At 36.3% G+C, this 20018-nt stretch overlaps 2 protein-coding genes across 2 annotated transcripts in view; one reads left to right on the forward strand and one right to left on the reverse strand.

The window, feature by feature from the left end:
• The window catches only part of LOC140755020 (G protein-activated inward rectifier potassium channel 3), a 502832-nt gene that overhangs the window by 428360 nt on the left and 54454 nt on the right, over positions 1-20018 (reverse strand). The window lies entirely within an intron of this gene.
• LOC140755033 (uncharacterized) lies at positions 4452-20008 on the forward strand. Its single transcript, XM_073090207.1, has 7 exons — positions 4452-8242; positions 8678-8889; positions 10203-10410; positions 12808-12917; positions 15918-16096; positions 19020-19129; positions 19643-20008. Exons 1-7 carry the CDS (start codon positions 4660-4662, stop codon positions 19951-19953), a joined length of 4713 nt encoding a protein of 1570 aa, XP_072946308.1. The 5' UTR covers positions 4452-4659; the 3' UTR covers positions 19954-20008.

Raw genomic sequence — 20018 nt, forward strand, 5'->3', positions numbered from 1 at the left:
GCGTATTGGTAGACTTCACATACCTTCGAGATTTTTTTTTTTATAATTCTCTCAGGTATGCAGGTTTCCTCACGATGTTTTCCTTCACCGTTTAGTAAGTGATAATTAATTTCTAATACGCACATAATTTTGAAAAATCAAATCTAACATGGAATATCAAAATATATTTCCTTGATGGATTGATCTACAATCTACATCATAAGAGGAACCTATTTTCCAAAATACACGCTTCCATTTTTCAACAGTTCAAGTTCTGCGATGATGAATCAGCCAAGACAAGTCTTATAAGTATACAAGATTTGAGGTAATAGTATAATATGTATTCATTATAATAGATAAATCTTATATATAAAATTCTCGTGTCACAATGTTAGTTACCGAACTACTCCGAAACAGCTTATCCGATTTTCACCAAATTTTATATGCATATTCAGTAGGTCTGAGAATCGGCTACTATCTATTTTTCATACCCCTAAGTGATAAGGTTTGTTCACCCTTAACATTTTATTTATTTATATGGCAACACAACATTTGCCGGGTCAGCTAGTTTAATATATTAGTGATTTCGATTTAGTCTGCAGAAATAACAATGCATTAGTAACCGACCACAGATCATTTTAGGGTTGACTTGATGGTCAAGTACATGCTCATTTGCTACTTCAATTAAAAAAACTCTTAACTAAGTACCTCAATTATACGTAAAACCAGTTACCTTTTTAGCAAGGGTTAATAAAATTAATGAGTAATAATTTTGCGTTTCTACACAATAACACAAAACTGGTTCGACGCCTAGTCTAAAGGGTATGAACCCTTCATTAGCATTTCAAAACGGGGGCCACTCGAAATGGCGAACGTTTTGACGGACAAACGCAACCGACCCCTAGAGTATAAAATAGTACAAAAAGGATTAAAAAGTAAAATAGGGCAAGTGGCTGCTTCAAAAATTGGGTTCAATACTTGTTTTTATTATTTACTGAGGCTAAATATTTACGTTTGGCCCCAAAATTGCGACTCTCGGTTTTACTCACTGTAGCTGAAGCGTTTTATTTTAGTCCTTATTTAGTTAGATGTTAGTTAATATAGGCATTAGGTAGTCAAGGCGTTATAACATTTACAGCTAACCTAACCTTTGTGTTTTGAACCTAGTTGAATCACCGACACACCTATTTCTATCTTATATAAATAGTGCTATGAAACGAAATGGAAATTATTTTTTACTAGAATATAGTAACATCAGATGGCGACAATGTTTGGGCAGCGCTGTGTTTGAAAAGCTTGATAAGAAAGAAACACGTACACGAGGCGTTGCAACTTAGTCCTCGGGGTTAGCAACGTATCGGTAGCTGACTTCTGGTAGGACTTATGCAATTTGGGCTTTAATTACATATGATGCTCATAGGCAGTAATCACTTCCTACCTTCGGATGTCTGTTTGAAAGTTCAGCCACAGTTGCCTTGCCTTTTAACTAATGCCTCGTGTAAGTCTTTTTTTACATCCTTCAAACAAAACAGCAGCGTAACACTGCTGTTATAAAGCAGAAATCATGAGGGTGTTATCTCCGGCTTTCCGCCAGTAAAATACATAAAAGATACGTCCATCCTCCATTGTTCAGAATAGTGTCAGATAATGGCTCACAATGTTAACTTTTCGACCCCTGTCACATGTCATTGACATGACTAACATGCTACGTCATGTCACATGACGGCGCATGTTACCCCTTGGGAATATGTATTGTTTGGTTATTGTCGTAAATATTTTTATAAAGTGCTCTATCCATTATGTTGAAATGCATTAAGAAATTTTCTTTTGTTTTAAGAGCGCTTTCACGCGTCATAAAAGTGCCTATTTTGTTGTTGAAAAGCTGTTTGTGTATTTTTTGTATTGATAATATCGTGGGGAGCTGAAATTCCATCCAGTAATTTCATTCTAACAGAGACGTGCCCTAAAGAAGGGCCAAGGCCGGATCGTCGAAGAGTAAAGGGCTTCCAAAAGAATACCGTGGGGTTCCTAGTAGTTAAAATTTAACCATAATCAACACCTATGTATATTAATCATTTCATAAATTGGTAAATTATAGTCGTCACAATTTAATAGGCCCATTTTGACACATGCCATCGCTAGGCTCTAAGCATGTGACATACAAATCGATAACCAAAGAAACCGATTTTTACGATAAATCGATTACAAGCATACATCGTATTATATAAATTACTTAATATTTTGTAAACAGAATATTTATTCTATATTTTTCTAAATCATCTAAAAATTCAATAAAAAGGAGAACAGAAAATAATTTCTAGTGAAATTTAAAAATTTAATAATTTGTAGAATAAATAAAGCATCGGTCGTAAACTGTATTTTTTTGTTTTATCATTCACTAAGAAACAATGTTTTGATTATTTTATTGTTGTTATAATGAAAAAGGGATAAATAATTTGTTATTGGTAATTGTAAGTTTCGATTATTTGAAAGTAAATCGATTATGGTTTCATCCGAATGCTTTGAAGCCGCAAGCTCTAACCGTCACGTGGTCGTAATCTGCCTACTAAAAAGTTAGTTTAAGACATTAATGACATTGGGATGGCATGTGTCAAAGTGGGCCTATTAAATTGTGACGACTATACATGTTTTTAGGCAGGGCAGGGCCTAGTGGCTAAAACTTTGCCTCTCGATTGAGAGTTCCAAGGTTCGAAGCCCAGCCATCTCTGATTTTTCAAAGTTATGAGCGTTTTAGAAAGTATTTATCACTTGTTTTAACGGTGAAAGAAAACATCGCGAGGAAATTTATATGCCAGAGGGATCTCAAAAAGAAAATGTTCTCAAGGTTACGTGGAGTCTACCGATACACACTTGGCCAGTACGTTGGGCTATGACCTAATCCTTCTAATTTTGAGAGGAGACCCATGCCTAGTGGGATAGTGATGGGTTGACAACGATAAGATATTCTTACCTCAGGTCGGTCACAGATGCGCCGCTACCCCTGAGGGTTAAGCTGGAACGCCTCGGAAAAGAATGTCATGTCCCTTACCACACCCTTCAAACCAGAACACAGCAGCGTTTATCTCTGCTGTTATGAGGCAGAAATAGGTGTGGCGTTGGTGCCACTGGAATCGAAACACAAAGGGTTCTACCACCTTCAAGGTTTTAAGAGTGTTTATTTCCTCGTCTTAGTGTGACCACAATACCCATACCGTAGAGGCCCCTAATGAGCGTTAATTGTCATGACTTACCTCAATCATCACCTCACAAAAATGCAAATCCCTATGTGAAACGTAACAATAGTAATTTGCGACACTTGCCAAGAACTAGTATAAGTCGGTCAGACGTAGCTACTAGAAATAGAGTAATAGTTCAGTGGTATTAACTGCTAACGAGGACCACAGTTTAAATCCAGGAGTTTTATAACGACTAAATTTTATAAGCTTAATATAAACTTTGTTAGTATCTATGGGTTAAATCTTGGAACTAGTTTTTTAGCTTTTCTACTTAACTGATTGAGTTGAGATTCTGAATATTTCTGAATGATAACATTACAATGAAACGATATAATATTTTTGAGTTAATGGACTCCGACGCTGGAATCCCTCGATCACAAAATATATACAAAAAAAAGTTATTCTCGTCGTAGTAAAAAATTAAAGTTGGTAGAATCCTTTGTGGTAAGACTCCGGTGGCATCACTGCTACACCTATTTCTTTCAAATAACAATAGTGTTAGGCGCTGCTGTGTTCTGGTTTGAAGGGTGTGGTAAAGAGAGACATACATTAATATGTATGTCATTGGCTTAATAGCTAAATCATTCTAACAAAGCCCTAGGGGTAGCAAAGCTTCTGTAACCTACTTCAGTTAGGATTCTAATCTTATCTGGGATTGATTATAGATGTTCACGAGCAACAGCGACCATTCACCATAAGGCGGACTGAATTCCAGTTTGCTCGTTGCATATAATAAAAAATATCATTTGTTTTAGTACAAACCGCAACTAAAACTGCTAAAACTGCTAGTCCACTCTGAACATAGAAATGAATCGCGTCCCCATAGCAAATTGTATGACTATACTTGTCGCAACAACTTCAGAGCGGACTAGCAGTTTAGAGCGAATTATACCTACATGAGTAAACTATAAATGTATTTTTTTTAAACCTTTTTACAAACCTGTGACAAAGAAACTTATTATTCCCTATAACGGCGAAGAAAGTGAAGGAACTACTTAGAATTCGCCACAATTGTCAAAGGTGCCCCAATCTTGTCATTACAAAGAAATAATTACGATGACTATGAAAATATATTTCACTTCACAATCAGTATCGATTCCCAGTACGAATTGACACGATGAACTTTCGATAATTGATTCTATATTTAAGAGCTGCAAATGACGTTGCATTTTGGCAACGGACGCTTCCTCATACTCAACGATGTGCAGAAAATTCGCCGCTGCCAACACAAAAACAACTCTCTTGCCGCTCCTCTGAAGCAAAAATCGCTTATTAAATTCTGTACACTGACATTTCGTGGCATCACACGTGGAAATTTCACCGACAAGAATAAAACTGACACAGAAATCGGTCAGATGAACGCTGATTTTAGGATAGTTCAGGCGTAGTTTGAGTTACCAAATCGATTTAACTAGTACTTTTTTAGAAAAATAATAGTGTTACAATGAATAAGAAAAACAAAAATAAAAATCGTAAGCCTGCTAACCCAGTGCCTGCTCCCCAGAAAGTAGATGCTCCGATTATAGAAGCGGCGACAGTGCTTGAGGAAAAACCTGTAGAAAGTGTTAAAGAAAGTGATAGTGTTGTTGAAACCGTAAGTGAAGTGACGTCACCGATCACAGAAGAGAATGATACAGCTAGTGACAGCCCTAAGAAACCTAAAAGAAACAAGGGAAAGAAGAAAAAAGAAGATCCGAACGAAGAAATTAAATTAACTCCCGTTGAGCCTCCTGCTCCGGAGCTTCCTGAAACTAGAGAAGTGAAAGATGAAGGTAAAGAAGAGATCAAAGAGCCAGTAGTTGAAGAGGAGAATAAGGTTGAAGAGAATATAACGCCAAATGTACGCAAAAAGAAAAACAAGAAAAAACAAAACGAACAACAAAAAGTGGAAGAGCCTCCCAAAGAAATTATAGTCGAAAAGTTGGAAGATGTTAAAAAAGAAGAAAATATAATGGATACAAGTATCGCTTCTGATTCAAATAAGCCTGAGATAAAAGAACCGGAGACTAAGTCGAAGAAAAAAAATAAAAAGAAGAAGCACCGCCATGATTCTGAGAAATCCGATAAGGCAGAAGAGATATCATGTACGGCTGCGTTCCAAAAACTAATAAGTTCCACTGACAACGAGGATGTTGTAAAATCGACAGAAGACATAGAACCACCTAAAGATATGGTTGAAAAAAACAAACAAGATATATCTCCAAAAGAAGAAACTCTTAAAGAGTTGATAGAAAGTGTGCTTCTTCCAGAAGAAATACAAGAACCAGAAAAAGAATCAAAAGATGAACCAAAAAGTAAGAAGAAACATAAAAAAGACAAAAAGCAACACAAAGAAGACATTGAAAGTAAAAACGTAGTAGAAGTAGCATCTCACGAAATACCTGTAGAGAGTACTACGGAGACCATACCTCAAGATATTGTTAAAGATGACGTCATCCAAGGCGAGAAGTTACCTTTAATAGAAAACTTAGAATCTGAAACAGTAGATCCCACTGACAAATCCAAAACTGAAATTACACAACCGGAATCCAAACCAATGGACACTACCGCTAAACCTAAAGCTAAAATTGCAAAACCTGTAGATAAAAAACGTAAAGGAAAACAAGAACCGTGTGAAAGCCACGATAAAGCTGATGATCATATCACAACTGAAATTGTGAAAGTGATTGAACCAATTGTAGAGGAAAAATTACCAGCTCTTGATGAAAACATTACAGTCGAAGCAGACAAAGTAATTGAACATTTGCCAGAAAAGTTATTTGAAGAGGAATTAGCAGAACAAGGAAAAGTATCAGAAAAGGAAGCAGTGGAAAGTAAAAGCAACATTTTAGAAGATATAAGCACACAGAAATTAGATGAAACCATAATAGCTGATGTGGAACATAAACTTATTACAGATATTGTTTTTGAGACACCTCCCGATTTTACTACTCTTACTGATATTATAACCCCACCAGTAGAAGTGCCAGCAGAAGCTACAGATAATACTTTAGAAATAACGGAAAAGCCCATTGACGATAAAATTAAATCAACAGAAGAGCCTGTTGATAACAAAACTATCAAAGAAATAATTCAACCAGATATAATAAAAACAACAGAGGCATTACCGCAACAATTTGATGTCGCGCCAGAAACATCTGTTCCAATAGCCATAACCGAGGAAAGAGACAAAGATATATCTGTTTCTCCAGAACCATATAAAACCGTAGAAAAGAAAAAGAAAAAACATCATAAGAAAATAGACATTACTAATGTTCCTGCTGAGAAAACGCCTGAACATAAAGTCTTAGTTACACCAGATTTCGAACAAGTAAAAGAAGAACCACCAAAACAGTCTGAGGACATATTTGACTTACCATCTCCCGGAGACGTTGAAATAAGTAGTTTAAAAATAGACGACACGGAAGGATCTTCTGAAGTAACTCCTGATTTCATACATCATCCACTTGCGACAAGCCAACAGTTTATTGACGATAATAACAATATGCTAATACGAGAAATAACTTCAACAGATGATAAACTACCCCCTCCCTTATTCTTTCCAACTTTCCAACCAATTATCCGAGGCTCGGGTGAAACACCTGAACCTGTATTTGAAAGAGTTATAGAACCTCCAATAATGCGAAGGGAGAGAAGTAACACAGGTGAACCGGAGAAAACTGATTTGAAATCCAAAATGATGGAAGTTAATAAAGATATGGAGGAACTTAGGCTGTCCATTGAAAGATCATTAGCAGAACTAACCTCAATGGAGAAGACTGAACAGGAGGTAGAAAAACAGCTTGAAGCTGAAACGCCAAAGCTAGATATTGTAACAGAACCTGCAGTTAGTAGTGAGAAAGATATTAAACAATCCGAAGATAATAAAATAGATATCGTCGCAAAATCTACAACTGAGAAGGAAAAACAACCAGAAGAAGTCAAAATTGAGAGTGAAAATATATTCAGTGAAAACATTAACATAACAGAAGAGATTAATAAGCCACAAGATTTGACTGAAGATATAGTACTGAAAATTGAGGAACCAATACCTGAAAAAATAGAAATCGTAGAGACTGAAAAGTCAGAACCACCGATTACAGTTAAACCTGATGAAGAGAAAAAAATAGCAGATGTTAAAGAGGCTCCACCAGTCGCTCCTGCTAGGAAAGACCATAAGGGCAAAGGTAAAGGTAAAAGAAAAGGCAAACAGGATGCTCAATCTCATCAAACTACCTCAGCGGCTGTATCTACTACTTCTACTGCTGCTTCAGAAACTACTACACAAGAAGCTAAAAAAGAAGAAAAATCTGAACAAAAACAAGAAACTTCTCAATCAGATAAAAATAAAGGTAAACAACAATCAATGCAACTCGACAATGGATGTAATGGGTCGGAAGAAATACCACAAGATTCATCATCGAATACCATTGATACATCTTTTGAACCGATCGAAAATTTTGAAGATGCCCTAACTTCAAGCGTCGATGACGTCAATAAAACATTTGAAATGATCGCCAACGAAGTAAACATATCAGATTATACATTTCAGAATCCAGAAATAAACATAATAGCCCCCGAAGAGACGGATACGAAGTCAAAAGAAAACCCCGTTTCGCCGCCAAAAAACTTGCTAGGCCATCCCGATATTCCTGTACCATCGAATAGACCTGATTACAAAAAAGAAAAGAACAAACAACCGAACATGAGACAAGCGAAAGTTAAAATAAAAGACGCAGTTGACATCGAGAAAGATACAACAAAACAATCTAAAGAATCTCAAACAGAGAACAAAAGAAAGCTTTCAAAGAACATGTTAGAATCCTTTTCCTACATGACGAATGGAGACTCTGAATACGTGTACAAGTACAGTTTTCGTAAAGTATTTCTCCAAAGTCTCTGTCATGTGTGTAGGAAGGAGTTGTCTCAAAGAGTACCATGTCAATTCTGTTCTCTGGTGTTCTACTGCAGCCAGAAGCATAAAGATGAAGACTGGCCTCAGCATCAGTCCCTATGTTTTGCTGTTTGCACTATTGTTCATTTGAAAGGTAAGTTCTGATACACTTATTCCTGGAATCACTAATTCTATATTGAAATACTTTTTTTTTGCTCTTATTTTTGTAACTTGGTATATTTTAAGCGTTTTCGTAACCTTTAAACCGTTTAAGTTCTCCTGTTGTAATGAGTTTGATTTTTTTAAAGAAAATAAGTTGTTGAGAAAATAATCTATTTTGAGTTATGTAGTGGATCCCAAGGATCTATTATCAACCTCAAATATAAGAGCATTAGTTTCTGAAGTAATTATAACATTAATTACTTTATTTGAGGACTATTTATAAGTGCCTAAAATTTTAAAGTCTAAGTTAATAATAAAAATACCTTAAACATTCCTTAATTTCATGGATGAGTTAGCAACTATCTTCTAAAAACAATTAAGCATCTATTAAAAAATTTTTTAAACATTTTCCAAAAATGTTTCACAGAACAGAAACACATCTTCGCCGACGCGAAGAACACAACGGGACATAACTACAGGCTTCTGAGGATGCAGATGATAGTCTCCTGTGAGAAGGTGCTGAAAAGGAAGCTGGTGCCCTGGGAGCAGGAGATCTTCCTCTACCCTCGGATCTGCGCTGACGTAGGCTGCAGGGAGTGGAGGCAGTCGAAACTAGCCGATTGTGGAGGTTGCGGACAGGTATATTCTAGAATTTTATTGGAAGAAAGAAAGAAATATTGAGATAATTGTAACACACGGGATTTTTGATAATCGAATTTCATGAGGGCCATTATGAAAAAGGTCCGGGCCAAAGACGTCGTTTTCATATCGGAGTAGTATTGCAAACGAGTTTGCAATCACCTGATGATATGTCCACTGCAACCCATGGACATTTGTGATCAACTCCATTCACAACCGGTTCTACCTAAAGTCTTATATGAAATTCAGCCGGCATACACACCTTTTAACGAAAATACGAGATTTGCTTCATGTGAACCCTTATAAAAACCCTTTGCGAACGGTTCCTCTTTTTGTACTTATTCCTACCACGAAAGAAATATAACAAATAAATTACACATTATATTCTACAAATATAACACAAAAAGAAAGAAGTAAAACCCTTTTTACGCTGTTATGTAAAAATGAAAACATCCTTTTATTCAAATGTTTTCATGAATAATTTATAAGGCTTCTGTGAAATAAATTTGCGGTAGAATACTTGATGAGGCACGTTTTGTAGCGTTAGAGAAAGACAAAGTAATAAATATAATTAAAATTTAGTTCTGTGGTATAAATACAGGCCTCACAATAGAGTTCGAATTCCTCGAAAGAGTTTTAGATAATCTCATTTATTCTCACAAAACCCAATAAATATTCTGCATTAAAAAGTAAAGGAAATAATATCTTAATTATTTTTCTCCGATTCTTCTCAGAAAACTCTTATCATATAATACTACGGGTGCCAAAATAAATTTTATTTTTTGACGGGGGGACATAGAAGTAATTAGTCCGCCATCTTGATGCGTCCACCATATTGGATTTAGAATGACGTCACTAATCAAATCACCCATTGACATCAAAAACCAACGTGTATGTAGAATTTCAACTCTTTCGGTTACTAGGAAGTGGGTCAAATGTATTTTGCTAAATCAAATCTTCAAAGGGTCAAACCCTCACACATATAATATGTCAAGCACATAAGTATCAAATTAAAAAGTAGTGATAGCTTAGTTAGATTAAGAAAGATCGTGGGATCCGTGGTTCAAATCCCAAGCACCTGTGATTTTTCAAAGTTATGTGCGTATTAGAAATTAATTATCGCTAGCTAAAATGATGAAGGAAAACATCGTGAGGAAACCTGCATACTTGAGGAATGTTAAAAAAAAGAAAAAAATCAAAGGTATGTGAAGTCTACTAATACGCACTTGGCCTGCGTGGTGGACTGTGGTATAATCCTTCTCATTCTGAGAGGAACAGTGGGACAATCATGATGGTACCAAGTTATATTTCAGATATCCTATTGCTCCGACCATCCAGACCATCTACCAGCGAGCCACCAACGCTGGTGCCGGTCGTACGCCCTCTATCAAAAGCTGGTGCATCACCAGCAGACCAAAGGCCGCTTGGAGCCGAAGATGCCCACCAGGATCATGGCTGAAGGGTACAGGATCTCGGATAAGATAAACGAGGTCTTAGCTGCCATGTATGATGAGAAAATCGGTGAGTTTTGGAGAAAAAGTACTTTTTTAGGGTACCCAAAGGTTAAAAACGGAATTCTATTACTAAGCCTCCACTGTCTGTCCGTCTGTCTGTCTGTCACAGGGTTCTATCTCTTGAACCGTAAAAAATACACTATCCATTTTTACAGAGTATGTGGCCGTGTTATAACGGCCACATACTCTGTAAAAATACTAAAAATAAAAAAAGTTTCAAAATAAATAAATATCATTTTATTTCATTTCATGGGTGTCGCCATACAAGAAACCGCATGTTTTCGACGCTTTATATTTCATCTATTAAACTATTTTTTTTTATAATATAAGAGTAGCAGACGAGCATACAGTCCACCTGATGGTAAGTGGCTACTGCCGCCCATGGACATCTGTAATCAACCCCAGACAGGATTAGATATTCCCACCTGAGGTCGGCCACAGATGCGCCGCTACCCCTGAGGACTAAGCTGGAAAGCCTCGGAAAAGTCTGTCTCCCTTACCACACCCTTCAAACCAGAACACAGTAGCGCCTAGCACCGTTGTTATTATGTAGAAATAGGTGTGGCGGTGGTGCCGCCGGAGTCGAACCACAAAGGGTTCTACCACCTTTAAATAATTGGCAGACAGTTCAAATTTTCACAATGCATTTACTTCTATGGCTGCTATGATAAAAAATACTAGAAATTAAAAATAAAATTGGTGATACGGAACCTCCTTGTGCTAGTTCGATTCGTATTTAACGACTTATTTTCTGTGTTTAAGAACTTTCATATTATAACAATTACTTCCTACGCATCTCAAAATAACTTATTCTGAATCATGATCCTAGTAATACCTAATTTATTTCTAGTAATCAAAATACAGACAGTGACTCAATTATTTCTAGTACTCTAATAATGCTATGAAATAGTATAAAATTTGCACTGCATTTCCTTATGCATTTTGAAATCAGTCCAAAATGTAGTTATTCATAAATTATTAAGAATTACTTCCTATTATTAGATTTTTTGATTCTTTTAAATGAAGCGTCATAACCATTGCGGTAAAACTACTTATTTACATATCTATCAGTGTAGGCGACACGCGCGTCCTTTGCGTACATATTCCTGACAGGATATTATTTATTTCGTTTCCATTGTACTTACAACATTTAAAATAATATTTATATATAAAATAACCGTTAAACAATGTCGGTACCTAAAGATTTTTGTATTTTTCACAATTGTTAAAATTAAGGGTAGTGATAGAATAAATCAGTCGGCCATTCGAGATTTTCGTAACACGACGCGTTTTATTTTCGGCGATCCCTTACAATCAGTACTGCATAGTTGTCCTTAAAATTGTTTTACTTGAATTTTTCTATCAATGTGCGGGTTACTTAGCCTTGTGTATTGACTGTAATCTTATTCATCCAACCAGTCGGTTCCCGTTGGTCTCCCTTTAACCAAAAACTTAGAATGTCCTGGGGACCTACCACCATTTTTTAAAAAACATTATATTTCAGGAAAGTTTAATTTCAATATTGCATCAACATTTTTTTTCGTACCACGACCTCCTTAAAAATATTTTGTTTTATTCCTACCGAGTGATGTAAAAGAATGAATAATTTGTCTGTTCCTTATCCAAGAGGAAACGAGACATCGAAACTAGAATCATCTCTTTCGTAGCACGGTCTTGATTGTGTTCCGTTATACGCAAATTAATAAACTTAAAAACTTATTCATGTTTCGCAAACATTGTATAAAACCAACTGAAAAATAATAATGATATGATTAAAATAATAATGTTATAAGAAATGGTAGTAACCCCCCTAGAGTGTGCACCACGAGGGCTATCTTAAATTTGAATTAACTCGTGTTGGATATTTTCAATTCGCTATAAGACCGACAAGGTTTAACGGATATTATAACCGGAACCTACGGCTTAACCCGTGCCCTTGGAACCAAGAAACCAGCTCCAGATCCTGACCTCGCCCAAAGATCAAACTTTAGGCTTAATATAAGGTTATCGAACTGTAATCGGCATAATAAGGCTTATTACATTGCTCCATCTTTTGGAGTTCATAGAAACTGGTCGCACACAGCTTTAACTAATTGAGAAAACCATACGAGTATCTGTTAACTAGTAATTATTATAACAACAGAAAACCCTAAGAATAATTAACTGAAAAGAAAACTATTGTACTTAGCTTACGTTACTCACTCATGCCAAAGAATGAGACATACATACATACAAAAATACATACATTTGGCATACTATGAATATTTGTATGTACACAGCAACGAGTCGAGTGCATCCGTACTTACCTTGGTCGTATGGTAAAATTAATTTAATAGGTAATGAACAACTTATTAATGTAAAAAAATCCATGAATGCTAAGTTTATAGAGCTGTTAAACCCCCAGATATGACGGATACGGAGTACGCGGCGCTGACTCAGCTCGCCACTGCGCCCCTCACCGCTGCCTACTGTCATCAGCAGGCCACGATGGCCCATGCTAATGGGATGTCTAAGGTAAGTTTTATTAAAGGTAGTAGAACCCTTCGTGGTTGAGTCTGGGACGCCGCTGTTACAACGGTTGCCTTATGTTAAGTGTTAAGCGCTGCTGTGTTCTGTACCCTTAGTATGAGTTTTTACGTTTTGACAAAAACGACTGGTTTTTTTTTTTGTTAACGTATTTCTCATATATTTTCAATCAGTTCTGATACAATACGCTAGGGGCGCTGATTGGAAATCTACGGGCAGATACATAAACAAACACCAAAACCGTCATATTTGTAAAAACGTAAAATCTCATACTAAGGGTATTTGTCCGGTGACCCAACTTAGTTCTCTCAGATCAGACTCTCAGATAGGATAGGCTAGAAGTGTACTAATAATGTAACGAATTAATAAACAAATATTAGATTAAATTATCAGAAATTAATACTCACTTGCTTTAATCGTGAGGAAACCTGCGCTTAAAACATCTTGAAAGTGGTATAATCCTTTGTGGTTCGACTCCGGCGGCACCACCTCCACGCCTATTCCTGTCACATAACAGCAGTGTCAAACGCTTCTGTGTTCTGGTGTGTGGCTGACCTCAGGTAGGAATAACTAATCCTATCTGGGGTTTTTTACAGATGCCCATGGGTCGTCTGCTACTCCTATATCTACACTAATATTATAAAGAGGAAAACTTTGTTTGTTAGTTTGGTTGTGATGAATAGGCTCAAAAACTACTGGACCGACTTTAAAAATTCTTTCACCATTCGAGAGCTACATTATCTACGAGTAACATAGGCTATATCTTATGAATATATTTGATAAATAGATTTTGAGGTGGTACAAAGTTTGCCGGGTCAGCTATTTATAAAAATAAAAAATATATATCTCAAAAGTGTATGAAGTCTACCATTGCACACCTGACCAGTGCGGTGGACTATCGCCTAATCCTTTTCATTTTGAGAAAAGAGCCGTAATGAGTTGACGACAAGTAGCGTCATAGGGCTATTTACTCCCATAACACTTATACACATTAATGTAGTCGTGTGAAACTCGTCAGCAATTTATTTTGTACAATCGCAGGCAGGAAGTTAATAAGGTCATGGTCGGTTGATACGCTAGTGCTGAGTAAGCCACTTGGCAATTGCATATACGATTTTATAATAAAAGGGTTTGAAACAAGAAATATCACTAACGAGATAATAACATTATATTATTATTAACATTCTATTATTAGTAACATTATATTATTAGTAGTTTTAGCCCGCGGCTTGGCCCGCGTTTAAAAGAAAATAATATGACATACTAACATACATAAAACTGAAAAATCGTACCTTCATTGGAACGATAGTGGCACCATCTGGCGAAAATTGGTCGTCCCTACTCTGGAACCTTCATGGGCTCATAGACAACAACTTTGCTAAAGATCATCACTTGATCAAATGTATAGTTTACGATTCAATCCTTACTGATATCGATTAAAATAATCGATTTCTTTGGTCCAAAAGATCGATTCTCCGATTAATGGATCTTAGATCGCCATCCCTAGTGCCCGTGGGATTTCCGGGATAAAAACTATCCTATGTCCGTTCTCGGATCTCAGACTATCTTTGTACAAAATTTCATTAAAATCGGTTTAGTGGTTTAGGCGTGAAGAAGAGACAACCAGACAGACAGACAGACAGAGTTACTTTCGGATTTATAATATTAAGTAAGGATGAATAAATATCAAGAATCCGGGGTGTATTCACCAACCGTGAAACTGCCCGGGCAAAGAGGGTATCCTCGAGATCCGAAAATCCATGCCCACCGCCCTTCTGTTAACATTGCCTTAACATATGAGAGATCCGGAGGGTAAGACGACCCACTTCAAGTCAAGTAACGAAATACATTTTTTTCTATATGCGCTGATACCCCTGAGGACAAAATTAGAACGAACGTTTAACACGTTTGTTATTTGGCACAAATAGGTGAGGCGGTGGTGCCCCCGGAGTAGAACCACAGAATCCTATTGCCTTTAAGCTCAATGCAAAGGAAAGAAGAAATAAAAGAAAATCTCTGTTTTTCTTTTATTCATTTGTCATATAAATTGTTTTACGGAAAAATTAAACTTACATAAAATTAGTAAATTGGGTACCCGGCGCACTACAAGTTTTTAAAATAATTCATTGTCACAGAACACTCATTACTTATAATTACAAATATTTATTGATTAGTAATTGGGTAAAAAATATTTTCATTTTAGTAGAAATAAAAACTGTTTTTAAGTAATATTAAATTACTTTTTATGCAATTATGACGATATTGATTCGTATTAAATCGTACTTGTATTGTGCCTAATTTGTACAATACCAGCAGGAAGTTCGAAGAAGGTCACGGCTGATTGCATGTGCGCTGAGTGAGCTACTTGATTGCCAGTTGCATATTCGCGATATTGTAAACAAATGCGGACATGTATGCTCCTTTAGTTATACTATTCGACTAATATGCAGGGTTACGGGTTCGAATCTACGCTTTTTGGAAACCAATCTTTTTTATAATAGAAATGGAATTTTGAAATGTTTTGGCACTGAAAGTCAAAAATATTTCTAGATTTTAATTATAGCTGTAATCTATGAATCTGGTGACGTCACTATATTTCCGACTACTATTTTACGATCTGATTCAATAAGGATTGTAATTTGAAATGGCGCTGTCTATTTAGTATTTACATTTCGCTCTTCCTCAATACAAATAAATAACAAGTGAAGAGAAAACAAAATAAAACTATTGTTTTCAATTACATTCTTTATTGAAACAAGATATACGCAATCTCGTCAAGAAATTCTAAATTATGTTACTTGATACATACCCGTTTATAGAGTTTATTATAATCAAATCTTAACCGACTCTTTTCCATAAAAGTTTAGACATTTTTTCTAGACAATAATTGCCAAATTTCCAAGCTTGGTGAGCAACAATTGGTTAAGATCAATTATTACTATCAGACGACACAATACGTAGAGTTTAACTAAGTAATTTTGTACACAGAAGACATCTTTCGTCATACACGTGGTGGGAGCTGAGCTGCAGTTCGAAGCCGATGTGCTATACAAGTGGGAGGTGTTCTTCCTGCACCTGAAGCCTGATGTGAAGGAGCTGAGGATCGTCCTCATCAGCCCGGACTTGAACCCGTCCAAACTACCCCTGGATCTACTCGGGAAGATCAAGTAAGTAACAATGATTGGACAAAAGTTGCAGATTGAAGGTGGTAGAACCCTGTGTGGTTCGATTCCGGCGGCACCACCACCACACCTATTTCTGGCTCATAACAGCAGTGTGAAGCGCTGCTGTGTTCTGGTTTGAAGGGTGTGGTAAAGGAGACATATTTTTCTAAGGCATTCCAGTTTAGTCCTCCCGGGTAGCGGCGCATCTGTGGCCGACCTCAGGTAGGAATATCTAATCCTATCTGGGGTTGATTACAGATGTCCATGTGCGGTACTACCGTCTTTTTTTATAATGTAAGAGTAGCACACGAGCAGTCCACCTGATGGTAAGTGGCTACTGCCGCCCATGGTCATCTGTAATCAACCCCAGATAAGATAAGTTATTCCTACCTGAGGTCGGCCACAAATGCGCCGCTACCCCTGAGGACTAAGCTGGAACGCCTCGGAAAAGTCTGTCTCCCTTACCACACCCTTCAAACCGGAACACAGCAGCTCCTAACACTGCTGTTATTCAGTAGAAATAGGTGTGGCGGTGGTGCCGCCGGAGTCGAACCACAAAGGATTCTACCACCTTCAAACGTACTATCAGGGCGACTGCATGCTCGTGTGCTGCCCCTATATTATAAAAAAAATTTACAAAGAACTGCTTCCCACTAGAAATAGGTGTGACAGCGGTATTTTCAAAGCAAATATATAATTCGTTACTTGTACAATTAGGTATAATTAGGTACTGCCTTATATAAATGATCCCAACTACCTACACCTTTTTTACATAATGCTAACGTTGCCCTTACATAAGGGCTCTTAAAGTTCTTAAATGATATTATACGCTCTCGACCTCTGAACTTAAAAACGAGGTTAATTTTGTTGTATTTACTGTCTAAATGACTGCCTTATATGAAAGTAAGCAGGAATTCACTGCCGTCCATCGCAACACAGCTGCTTCATGCTTGACGTAGGTGTGGCGGTACTTCCACGAAATATTTAAATGAAATTACACTGTTTTTAACACCTTCTCCCTAATTGTCACTCGAATCTATTGCATTCTGAATTGCATTTTACTGTTTCCTTCAGGTCATCGCTCAGGTCATTCTTCAGGTCGCCCTATATGGACTAGGGCGATCTCTGCTTCTTTTGCCTTAATATCACACCTTTTTTAATGAAACGGTATGATATAGAAGTAAAAGGATACTCACTTGCAGACTAATCATCTCAGAACAACAACAAATATAATTTTATTTGTATACAATATAAGAAACATATATACTCATAGTATGCAAATAGGCGGTCTTATCGCTAAGAAGCGATTTCTTCCAGATATTCTTTATGATGGAGTTAAAGATATATGAGATTGAGAAGGTAGGGTAAACCTAAATTACTGAAGTTATGATCATGAAATTTGGACAAAAGATTAATTTTATGTCGCCCGTCATAATAACATCTGCCCGTCTGAAGTCACAAATACCTAGTATAATATACTTTGTCCATTTCAAAACATTGCATACAATTACTTAAGCATATTTCGTAGAAGGCAATTGAATTTAAGAAGTGAATGCATCCAATATCTAAAGTAGTCGCGACAAAACACTCAAGGCTAGACGTGTTTTAGTGTTAGATGAAGGTAGCTGCCACATAACTTACGAGCAGCGAATAACTAAGGAAATTCTATATGGAAAAGTTGTACCAAAGTTTCCATAGAGCTTTTTTCTACTTTGGTAGAATTTTCCAAATGTCAATAAAATAGAAAGAACTTTTTTTTTAATTCTAAAGAATATCTAGAACCCTTAAGAATTGCTGGAGCTTTTGTGTTGAAAAGATAGAACTTTTGTAAATGTCGAAAGAATAGCTAAACCTTTTATTCGTATATATGAGGAAAAATAGATAAAACTTTTATAAATATCGAAAAAATTGCTAAAACTTTTCTAAATGTCGAATAGATAGTTAACTTTAGTGAATGTTGAAAGAATAGCTATAGCTTTTTTAAATGTTGAAAAGATAGCCAAGGTGCTAGAGCCTGAATGGTTCGACCGAAATGTTACCACCGCCACACGTGTCAAACGTGAAGCTATTCTACGTTTCACTGGAAAGATGAAAAAGGAGATCTTAGTCTTCAGGAGTGACAATGCAAATATGATCATTCAAATAGAACCCCTGTTTTATATGGAGTTGGTTATGTATGTCCATAGGCGTCAATGATCACTTACCATCAGGTGAACTGCATGCTCGTTGGCTTTTTCGATTTTGCATAAAAATATCCGTAAACTTTGCTTCCATCGTATAAAAAAACTATCCTCACTTGTTGCACAGTATCTATAGCCTTAGATAAGTTGATTTGATACAGTACCTTGAACCCTGTCCATCTAGACAACAGCTGCAAATCTAATGCCAATATTATTGTGTAGATAATCTTCTATAAAGCATAATCAGTCTTGGCACACGAAATATAAATGAAAGAAAATGACAAATTGACGAAAGAAAGAATGTATTTGGCTCAAGATTTCATTTGTTTGATTTGATTGTTGGTTTGATTTAGTATCTATCTGATTACTGGTGAAGGGCACATAGACAAGTAATGCAGATATACTTTCTTATTCCCACTCAGGGATAGAACTAATATTGTGATCAATTTTGTATTGACTTTTCTATCTACAATTCGTTTTAAATGTGGCTTCGTGGTAAACCAGTGTACCATGTTGGGCACGGGTCTCCTACCTGAATAGGAAAAGTTTAAGCCATGGTCATTGACATCCTTAAACTTTTTTAACCATCTAACAAATATAAGTATATTCACGATGTTTTCCTTTGCAGATTTAAGCGAGCGATAGTTAAACAATCATGGGATTCAGTTAAAGTTACGATAACCACACGATTATTGGCAAGTACTTAAAGATTTTTGTAATAATTTACAACCCATTTATTTCCACAGCTTATGCGAGAGTTGCAGGACAGACAAGCGTCGTGTTCTCTTCAGCTTTCAGGACAAGAAGACCTATTACGAATACTGGTCCAGTGATGACTTCTTCCCTCCTGATATTGGTAAAATAAATAATTTATTACTTTTTAAATTCAATCCTACCATAACCGTATTTAAACTAACTTATTGTAACTGAATCATTTCTTTTAAATTAAATCAATTATATCATAAATTATAAAGTAAATCAATTAGTAATTCAAAGTTTGATTTACTTTTTTATGTTTGGTTTAATAATGTGGTGACATATTTAATTATTATTGTTCTCCATTATTTACTTAGAACCATACTTTTCTCCACTATGTTCTTAAGCGAAAACTTTGGTAGGTAGAACCCTTCAGATTGTCAGCTCCACCATAACAGCAGTGCTAAACTGCTATGTTCTGATTTCAAGCTTATACGAGATGCACTAATTTAACAGACCTGTATTTGTTTTGCATACAGGTCTGTGGCAAATTTAGTATTCAGTAGAGTCGTCATGTAACATTGATTACAGATATCTTCAAAGGAATTAACGTTACTTTCCATGAGGTGCATGCAAGCTACCATAATTTCATACAAACTTCATATCTTTACAGTTTGCGCCTTCAACCCAAGCATTCAAAGATCCTCCATATACAACGGCAAGGATACCTGGCCGACCACTATCAGTTGCATCCTGAAGTTGAAGACACCGTTCATCATCAGCTCCTACTCCCTCAACGAGTTGTACAGGGACATGAGGAGAATCAAGGAGTGCTCTGATCTCTCCGGAGTTACCTTTAAGACTATTATCGACCCTAAAAGTAATCCTTTCGCCAGCGTAAGACCGGATAGGAACTTTATCACGGATGAAGAGATTCCTCTACTCTTCAAAAATTATTGCTTTGCAGTCCTGTGTGGTATTTAGTCGTGTGATTTGACTGTTTCCTCCTGTATGATTTTTAATAAATGTTTTGTAGTTATTTTGTGGTT

The sequence above is a fragment of the Epargyreus clarus genome, unplaced genomic scaffold, assembly GCF_041222505.1.
Source record: "Epargyreus clarus isolate Ecla_fem2 unplaced genomic scaffold, WU_Ecla_fem_2.2 ptg000032l, whole genome shotgun sequence".
Classification (NCBI taxonomy): Eukaryota; Metazoa; Arthropoda; class Insecta; order Lepidoptera; family Hesperiidae; genus Epargyreus; species Epargyreus clarus.

Bases quoted from the DNA above. Each gene is read 5' to 3' on its own strand.
- LOC140755033 (XM_073090207.1), top strand. From the start codon at position 4,660: ATGAATAAGAAAAACAAAAATAAAAATCGTAAGCCTGCTAACCCAGTG. The intron at 8,890-10,202 runs GTATATTCTAGA...GTTATATTTCAG, and splicing joins ATTGTGGAGGTTGCGGACAG to ATATCCTATTGCTCCGACCA. The intron at 19,130-19,642 runs GTAAAATAAATA...ATATCTTTACAG, and splicing joins CTTCTTCCCTCCTGATATTG to TTTGCGCCTTCAACCCAAGC.